This window comes from Solanum pennellii, chromosome 6, assembly GCF_001406875.1.
Source record: "Solanum pennellii chromosome 6, SPENNV200".
In the NCBI taxonomy this organism is placed as follows: Eukaryota; Viridiplantae; Streptophyta; class Magnoliopsida; order Solanales; family Solanaceae; genus Solanum; species Solanum pennellii.
The window spans coordinates 41,253,944-41,263,091 of NC_028642.1; the positions used below are offsets into that span (position 1 = coordinate 41,253,944).

General features: G+C 36.6%; 1 protein-coding gene across 4 annotated transcripts; it reads right to left on the bottom strand.

Annotated features, from left to right (window-relative positions):
- Nucleotides 1-1,739: 1,739 nt before the first annotated feature.
- On the bottom strand, nucleotides 1,740-8,776 carry LOC107023098 (SNF2 domain-containing protein CLASSY 1-like). 4 transcript variants are annotated; one of them, XM_015223654.2, is made up of 7 exons: nucleotides 8,587-8,776; nucleotides 8,277-8,491; nucleotides 7,549-7,742; nucleotides 6,457-6,710; nucleotides 4,778-6,250; nucleotides 4,410-4,565; nucleotides 1,740-4,089 (listed from the first exon to the last, which is right to left on the bottom strand). In XM_015223654.2, the coding sequence occupies exons 3-7, from the start codon at nucleotides 7,592-7,594 to the stop codon at nucleotides 2,155-2,157; spliced, it is 3,864 nt and encodes a 1,287-aa protein (XP_015079140.1). In that variant the 5' UTR covers nucleotides 7,595-7,742; nucleotides 8,277-8,491; nucleotides 8,587-8,776; the 3' UTR covers nucleotides 1,740-2,154. The 4 variants fall into 4 exon arrangements, with proteins under 4 accessions (XP_015079140.1, XP_015079138.1, XP_015079141.1 ...); XM_015223652.2 differs by having other exon boundaries at nucleotides 7,549-7,780; XM_015223655.2 differs by lacking the exon at nucleotides 8,277-8,491.
- Between the last annotated feature and the right edge of the window lie 372 nt (nucleotides 8,777-9,148).

A 9,148-nucleotide genomic window follows, 5' to 3' on the forward strand; every position in this document is an offset into this window, starting at 1 on the left:
AAGATTATACACTAATTATAAGATTTTTATTATTTTATTTATTTTAATTTTGTACAACAATTATACTCTACAAATACGTTGGAAAACAAGTACAATTGAGGAATGGAGTGCAGATGACTTTGATGATAGTTGCATTACTATGCAGTTTTGGCAAGCTAGTGGAATTCTTTAGTTTAAAATTTTGAATTCTTTGTGTAGAGAATAATATATTATGGTATTAAATGTTATGAGATAGTTGTTTGGCGAACATAGCAAATTAGTTTCGTTTGCTTTTTAGCTAGTAGCATTTACATGAATATAACGCTTGAGTAAACTCTTTTTCGTTCACAATTTTTCTATTTAAAATTTCAAGAATATGTGTAGTTTTTATGGAGAGATACAAAATTAGCATGAGGTAATGATGCAGATTTTGTATAGTTCTTATGCATATTGAGCTGGATAAATGTACATAATTTGTAGTTTTCATGCATAGAAAGGTACTGTATATTTTGTGTTGTTATCATGCATATTGAGGTCCAGAAATATGCATAGTTTGTGTAGTTTTATACATCGAAATTAAGTGCATTAGGTTGATGTTTGTGTGCATGCGATATATTTTTTATGAAGATTTTTAGAAGCTACTTTAAAAATATAAAAAGAAAAACACTAAAATTAAATCATCCAAACATCATTTTTATCTCTTTTTATCATAGTGCTAAATAGTGCTAGACAGGGGTGAATTCAAAATTTAGAGTTAATAACTAAGTTTGCCTTAATTAGTACGTGTAACTTGAGTAGTATGTAATAGGACCACACAAAATGTGGAAATAAATTATCTTGTGTATTTGTAAAAGCATGTGATTTACCAGGTGCACAAGTTGACCTGTTAATGTATTGAGCATCCATCTACAATTCAGGTTGATGTTAAAAGAATTTTTGGGTACGACAACAACAATTATATATCACGTTACTGTTAAAAACAGTTATTTAAATATTACTTTATTAATTATGATATGTATAAATATATATTAGTTAACTCTAGTTAACAATAGATACTTGTAGTTTTAAAAAAATGACACATGATGTCATTTATTTATTGAATGTAAACACCCAGTGCGGATAAATTTTTCCCGATACAAACCCCTATTTCATCAGTATAGCTCAAGGAAAAACAGTGCTCTGAGGCGGTGGATAAAGTTAAAACTCCTGTGAATTAGGCTATTGGCAAAACTATTGCATGATGAGGTAACCCTTGGGTTATAGATTAGACCTTGATAAATGGTAGAATTAAGATGGATTTGAACGCCCAAAACTATATATACATATACATGCACTTCTCTTTGAGTGCACACCGCCATCTATACGCACCCCAACATCTGGCGTTTCATATATAGCGCCTTCTTAACGATATGGCACCAATCTTACATAGATGAGGGCTTTTAAGGTTGTTAAATCAGCATTTCACTGTCAGCACAAAAAGCTATTTTGGCTTAAAAAATCACTTACGACATGGTCTAATCCATGTACTCTAGCTGTTCCCCCTAAACAAGAAAATGTTTTCACATATATAAAATTAGAGTAATCAGTTAACCGTCAAGTTCAGGTTCAATTGCATACTCAACTCAACTATACTAGTATACAAACCTCAGGCATTGGACTCAAATGAAATAGAGGATGAAGGCAAGGAAAAGTTCTTGAGTGGTCTAAACCTAAACCCTAATTTGGATCATAAGAATCAGTGCCTAGCCTAAACCAACAAGTTGAACCAATTCAAAACTCCATACACCAAATAGTATTTCACAGTATGCAAGCACCGGCTATTCAGCTCGAGTTGCATATATATTATTCAAACTGAAACACACAACTTATTTATACCAAGTCCTTACACATTGCCACAAAGAAGCATAATACAAATACTACTTCACACTTATTTGCTTAAAATCCTGAATCCGCAGCTTGTTGGTGCTCAGCTCAAGTTGCAGATATATCTCAAGATACTTAAACACACTTATTTATAGCGACTCCTTGCACATTGTCATAAAGGAGCACTAATACATTACTATTTCACACGAACCAACTTTAAAATCCTGAATCCGCCTCCAAATGTGATGGAACACATTTTTCCTTCACCAGCTAATGTCTGGCTTATGGCAGTTCCTTGTTAGGCAGAGCACTTCATTCCTGCAGACTTCCCATGTTAGAAGCCTTCTCATTTTTCATAATGGCATGGAATAATGTAGCTCGATCCTCCTCAACGATTTCTCTCAATAATTCATCTTCAATTTTTGGTGCTTGCCAGTGAGAAGGGTCCTCCACAAGGTCTTCACTGAATATCATGCTTGATACCCATTCTTTCCATGTTGTTCTTTTGTATTTCTCCTCTTCCAGTGTGCCCGTTGCCAGAAGCTGGTAGACATAGACAACTTTGTCCTGACCAGGACGAAAAGCCCGTGCAATGGCTTGCTTGCTCTTGGAAGGATTCCACTCCGAATCCAGTAATATTACACGTGATGCTGCGGTCAAGCTAATGCCTTCTGCACAAGTTGTAATGGATGCCAACATAACCTTTGATGGTCCACCTGGCTCCTCAAATAGATCCATTATCCTTCCTCTTTGAAAAAGCTCAATGTCACCTTGAAGCACCAGTACTTCAATGCCCTTTCTCCACCCATAGAACCTCTCAAATATCTCCAGAAAAAGATTAATTGGAGCAATATTGTGGCAAAATATCAAAACCTTTTCTCTCCTGAGGAGACAACGAGGAATTAGGCTCATCACAAATTTGACTTTCGAACCCAGCTTCAGATCAAACTTGAATTTCTGGAGAGCCTCCAGCTCCTCTTCCTTGAAGTACTGGCTAGAACACGCTGTCGTTCTGATCAACCAAGGATGGATTGCACCAAGGGTAATCAACAGCTCTAACTCCAGAGGAAATCCTTTGTAGATGGGCCTTTGATTTTGAAGCTTCACTAAGATCTCTTGTTGAAGAGTAGTTGATTTCATCATCAAGGTGTAACATTGTAAACCAGGAAGGTTATCAGATGTTCCACCATCATGCACATCTATGAATCCACCTGTTAGTTTCTTCAATATGTTTAGGCCTTCTTTCCTTTTCTTGGGGATGTCTGAATCAATGACAGTTGAAATTTTATCAATAAACATCTTTCTTGCTCGATTTTCCAATGAAAAGCGCGATGCACCTTTGTTTTTCTTCTTGTACTTGGGATCAAGCTCCTTCAAGACCTCATCAACAAAAGTTGGCCTTGCTAAGGTAAGTGTATTGAAATACTCTCCAAAATTATTCTGAAATAATGTACCAGAAAGTAAAATCCTAAGCCGTGTATTGACCTTCATTAGACCCTTTCTTAACCGGGATTTTGTACTTCTTGGGTTGTGCCCTTCATCAAGTATTAGTAGCCCTGGACACTGCCGCAACACCTGAGCCATATATTTCCTATGCGCATAAGGTGAATCTTCCCGTGTCAGTGTTAAGAAAGAGGTGTAACCCATGAGGAGAACACTTGGTTGCGAAAGCCACATCTGCATTTTCTCAAGGCAGTCCAAGACATGCATGACATCTTGGTTGCGAGGAAGACCAGGACATAATTTCACCTTTTCCCTTAGAACCTCTCCCTTAAAGGTTTGACCACCATGAATTTGGTAGACTGGCACAGGAATCTTCCACTTCAGTACTTCTTTGTACCAGGTGTAGAGTGTTGTCTTGGGAGCAAGGACCAACGGTCGTGACCCAGGAAATAACTTCAGGTAGCTTACAAGGAAGGAAATAATAAGTAAGGTTTTCCCAGCTCCTGGAGTATGAGAAATAACACAGCCACCTCTCTCTTTGCTCTCTGGTTGCATTTCTGCAGGTACTATGGATCCAGCAATATTTTTCCACAAAAACTCAAAGGCTCTTTTTTGGTGTACCCGTAATTTGTTTCCCAGATCAGGTATCAATGCCCAGACATTTCCTTCCCCTCCTCCTGATGATGAGGGTGCTCTGGAAGAAACAGGAATGGACAAAGTATCAAGGCCATCATCATCCTGCTTGTGATCTGTAGCTTCTTCAGTTCTTTGCTCCTTGCTGGAATTGTGGTTTGACGAAGGCATCTATAGATATGAACGAATGGTTAGTAAGCATGGTGAAGAAAATAAGCGAAAGAGTGTAGCAATAAAAGCCTAAAATGCAAGAATCATAGTCTAGTCTAGATCTGTTTCTACATGTGTACTAAATTACATGCCGAATATACTTCCTATTACGTGTAGGATAAAATGATGACATGGACTATGACAAAGCTCATCACTATGTCAAAAACATTTGGAAAGTGCCACTGTTTCTTCAAACCTTCTTCCGGGGAAATCCCTCAGACCTCTTAAGCAGGTGCATCAGAATAAGAGAAACTGAAATAAGTTCGAGACTTTTGACTTACAAAAGGTGGTGGAACATCCTTTATTTCGGTGCTAACGAATCCACATAGCCGGCAAATAATTCCGATTTCTTCATTCAGTCGATAATCATGTCGACAAACTTCTCCACGTATTTCAGCTCCTATCCTGACATTACTTGCATATTGAGCATGGGAATCCTGAATCACATTTGATAAGGACAACATCAAACATAAGGTAGCACAGCAGTTATATAATCGATAGACAAAAGGAAAAAACATTCACCGTTGATCAAGACAATATCAAAACATAAAACAGTGACCAGTCCAATGATTTCCAGCAAAAAGCACATTCCATGAATAATATGTCTTTGTTAACATTACCAATGCCAGTAATTATTAAAATAACATACCTCACTGTCATCTAGAAGATAACATGATGCCAAGGCTAGTTCCATCTCCTTCCATAACATATCAATTTCTGAAACCTCTTCGTCCCTATTCATTGCGAGATGATCACCCGACTCTCTCTGGCTAGATTTTGTTGACTGAAACTCTTTCCACTGATCAATTATTGGTGGTTGTTCTTTATTAAGTGTGGCATCAATGTTCGCCATGCACCTTCTGATCAATTCCTTGTACACATTAGCCGCTACAGAACCCTTTTTGAATGATCTTATATCATAAATACTATCCTTCTTTGTAGTATTTCTTTTGTATTTCTTATGTGAACCTAATGTCCCACCTCTTCGATCAAGTCCCATGAACTTTAACTTTGAAATTTTGACTTGACCCCAGCGTCTAGCTTCCGGTTTTGTGAAGTTCATTTTGGAAGCTTTCCTATCATGCGATGTTGAAGAACTATTGAAATGAATATATCTGGAAACTATTTCACCAATCTCTGCAGACAAATGTTCAGGAACAGCAACATCAAGTGGAACCTGTTCATGGACAGTTAAATCAGTTCCTGAAGGAGGGTGCAGGGGAACAATAGCAAGTTGATGTTGACGGTCAGCTGTAACTGATTTCTTGTCTGCAAGCTTATTTACATCTGATTTGAGTGCATTTCTCCATCCAGATGAACTTTCAGAGGACCTTTTCTCATGAGGTCTGATATTTCCTCCAAACAACTCTCTCTTGTAAGAGCTGGCAATTTCTTCAATTTCACCAGTTCGATAAGCATGATCAGCCTGAATAGAAAGTGCAAGTGGTAGTTCTTCATACTCCACTTTTCTCCTACCCCCAACTAACCTTGTCATCTCAACATCAAATTCTGCCATATCATCATCACATCCATAATAACGCTCTGGCTGTACAAACCGACGCTTTGACCTTCGTGGGCCCATTAGATCATACAGAACTAGAGGCCCGGATTCACTAAGGTCACTGGTAGAATTTATATCTGGGATATCCCTATTGAATTGAAAAACAGTGGTTGTTTGAACTCCGTCTTCTAACTTGAAATTCACTGAGTAAGAATGTTGGTTAGAATTTGTTTCTTTTCTGACTAGATCATCATCCACAATCTCATAGACAATCTGGTTATGTATCGATCTCACATCAAATGTAGCTTCTTTCAGGACAGATGCAGTCATTAACCATGTCAGGTCAGAGGAGAATTTTCCTATGAATAGTTTAAAAGTCTGCAACGAATTGCAGTCCTCAGAAGAACTCCAACGGTAGCGTTTGTCTTCACAAGGTTTAGGTTCAAGTTTTTGGAGAACTGCAATCTGATCAATGGGCAACATCTTTATCTCTTTACTTAGGGTTTTCTTCAAAATGGGAGGAGGGCCTTGAGTGACATAAACGCTGACATGAAATTTGCAAGTACAAGTGAGCTCATGAGGCTTCCTCTCTATAGATCTTATTTTTCCATCAATCCACACCTATATGGAAGAATCAAAGGTAAATAAGCACAATAAGATGGTAAACTTCACAGGAAACCAACCCCCCAACAAACAAATGGACGGAGCAGTATGGGCTACTCCAGCAAAGTCAGGAAGAGCCAACTTAGCTACAACAATTGGTGAAAAATATCCTCTTATTTGGAATATAAAAGAAGGCAGTACAATTATCCAATGCTTCTACTTACAGGCTTGACATCTTTCTCATCCCCTGAATCTTCTCCTTGGTAAGGGATTGAAAGCACACAAACCTCAAGTCCAGGTCGTAAGAAGCAGGCACAATCAGATAAAGTAGCTTTTCTAGATCTCATTCGAAGATCTGTTACCGGAATATTCTCCTCAATCACCTCCCCATCAACTAGAACATGAGTAGTGATGGTCCCCATATTGATCCTTAGGCGCTCCACAGCTTGCCAAGATCCGTACCGGAATGCCTCAAAAGCTGTCAAACAATACAGGAACAATCAATGTGCACAGTTAAAATGAAGATGTAGTCCTATGTCAGACATATAATTTACATCCTCACTTCTACAGAAAAGAAGTGATCCATATTCAGTTCTGTCTTGTTTCTCATATCCATCGATGCAAGTAGATAGTTTTCTTCAGAAAAGAATAGCAAGTCAATTCATTTTGACTCAAGAATGACTAACATCTAACTTTTGAAGGAGACTGAGCATCAACCAAATGGAGGTAATACTCAATACTTCAACAAGAGGCAGCAATATTGCAACAGTTTGACATCTTTTCTTATGACTGAATGACAGTGTGAACAATTTACACTAACAAGTTTCTGCTTATCTTTCTATATGGCTTATAGCTACAAAGTATGTATGTACTCGTGCAAAGGAAAAAGAATAGAACTGCTATATGACAAATATGAAGCAGGAGAAAGAGTGAAGTCTTGTCTAAAGGATACACTTCAGCAATGTTAGATGTAGTTACTTTGATTATAGAAATTAATAAATGTCACCAGAGAGTAGACCATCAGGCCAAGGCCTTCAGAAACATAAATAAGTTTGTTTAGATGACGTTTGATTCCTTACTATCCACAATAGCAACGAACAATTAAAATATCAATGTCATCACAAGATTCCACTCCAATAATTTATTACTTCAATAATCAAAATATATTGCAAAAGTGTTCTGACAATTTCATGATGATTTGATGATTCAACTTTCAAAACCACATCCAACTTAAATCAACATTCTCCCAGACAGCTTCTGCTGATAAAATTAATCAAAAAGTGAGGAGGAGACTAAGTTCATAGGTCGTTGCTTACGGTGTGGATCAATTGGATGAGCATTGTAATGTATATGCCTCTTCATCACCACCTAACGCTTCAAGACCAACCTTGTCAGTAATCAGAAGAAAGAATCAGTTTAGTTGTGCCCAATAGCTGCAACGGATACTGACGGAGCCGGATATGAAGTCAGCACTAAAGCAACTTGCTATGTACAATATTTCCATCTATTGCTGCAAAAATTTTCCAGTTTAACCCAATGTTTCAATTCCTGGATAATAAAAAAAAATCACAACATTTTTGTAAGATGACAAAAATAGAAATAATGTTATTCTCTCTCATTCCTTTTTGTTTTTGTTCCTCCCAAGAAATGGTCAAATTTTCTTATTCAATTGTTTTTTGTTTTTTCTTTGATCTCTTATTCATATCTAGCACAACAAGATTAATCAATGAAAAATGCATTTCTGGAACAGCCACACCATTTGGACTTTTCAGAATCATAATCATAAAACTGAAAAACTTCCGTTTCTGAAGATAAATTCTCAGTAGTTTTGATCCAAATTCTATATTTGTCTTAAGAAATGTAATGAATATGTATAAACCCTTAATTTAGAACTAATTAACTTCAATTTTTGGGCTCCGCCACTGGACTAAGAAACAAAGTTGCACTAAAAAGTGAAACTTTGAGCGTATCTTAAGTGGTTACGCTCACTAAGGTCAGAAAAGTTTCTCCTTCGAGGAAAAAGACATCAGAAAGCAAAACAAACCTTAGGAGAAGTGTTCTCATAATGCAACTTTGCTATATATGTTGATATTTCGACTTGTTTAGTACCGAATTGTCCATAACCACTAAACTAGAGCATCGATACAAAAACAGAGATAAAAGGAGAAGAACTTTAAAACACGGTTAAATTCCAAATGCAATAACAAAACGCAGTTCTGTCCAAAGTCAGCAGGAATCATCTCGTAGCCATAAAAAAAGCTGCAAAAAAATCGCCAAAAAGGGAAAAAAAATACTCACAACAAGTGTAGTATGACGAAAAGGAATAAATATAGCAAATAGAGAAATGTTACAACCTGCAAGTAGAATGATTGAATTGAGCTGTCGGAAAATGGAAATTTGATAGTCCGGCGGAATTCGGCAAGTGGAGTGAGTGGAGAGCGAATAAGGGAAAGGTCCAGAGGGTAAAATTGACTGAGGAGAGGAGAAAAGCGATTCTCTCATTGGGGTTTGTGCTTATTGTCTGCTCATATAATAGATTTTTGTGCATTACAAGTCTAATGTATGCCTTTTTCCATGACCCTTTACGATAAATTTTAGGTAAATACTTTGGAATCCACGCACTCTTAAAACGCTAGTGGACTAGTATTGTTGGACATTACTTGCTAAATTAAAATAGAATTAATTATTATTTTCTCTATTTAGAAATGTTTGTCATGTTATACTTATCAAAAATTAATTTTTAAAAGTAAATTAGATTACATTAACTCGATATTTTAAATAAAAAAATTAGATATTCTAAAACTACATGAGACATACTATAAATTACAATTTTTTGCATATTCATATGATGAAAAAATATATTTTAAAATATTAGTCAAAGCTTTTATAATTTAACTCTAAAAATATAAACCATGA

What these genes read in the sequence shown, in the direction of transcription:
- LOC107023098 (XM_015223655.2), bottom strand. Translation starts at nt 7,594, where the DNA reads ATGAAGAGGCATATACATTACAATGCTCATCCAATTGATCCACACC. An exon ending in TCATCCAATTGATCCACACC is followed by an intron (nt 6,711 to 7,548) that starts GTAAGCAACGAC and finishes ATTGTTTGACAG; the next exon opens with CTTTTGAGGCATTCCGGTAC. An exon ending in ATCTTCTAGATGACAGTGAG is followed by an intron (nt 4,566 to 4,777) that starts GTATGTTATTTT and finishes AATGTGATTCAG; the next exon opens with GATTCCCATGCTCAATATGC.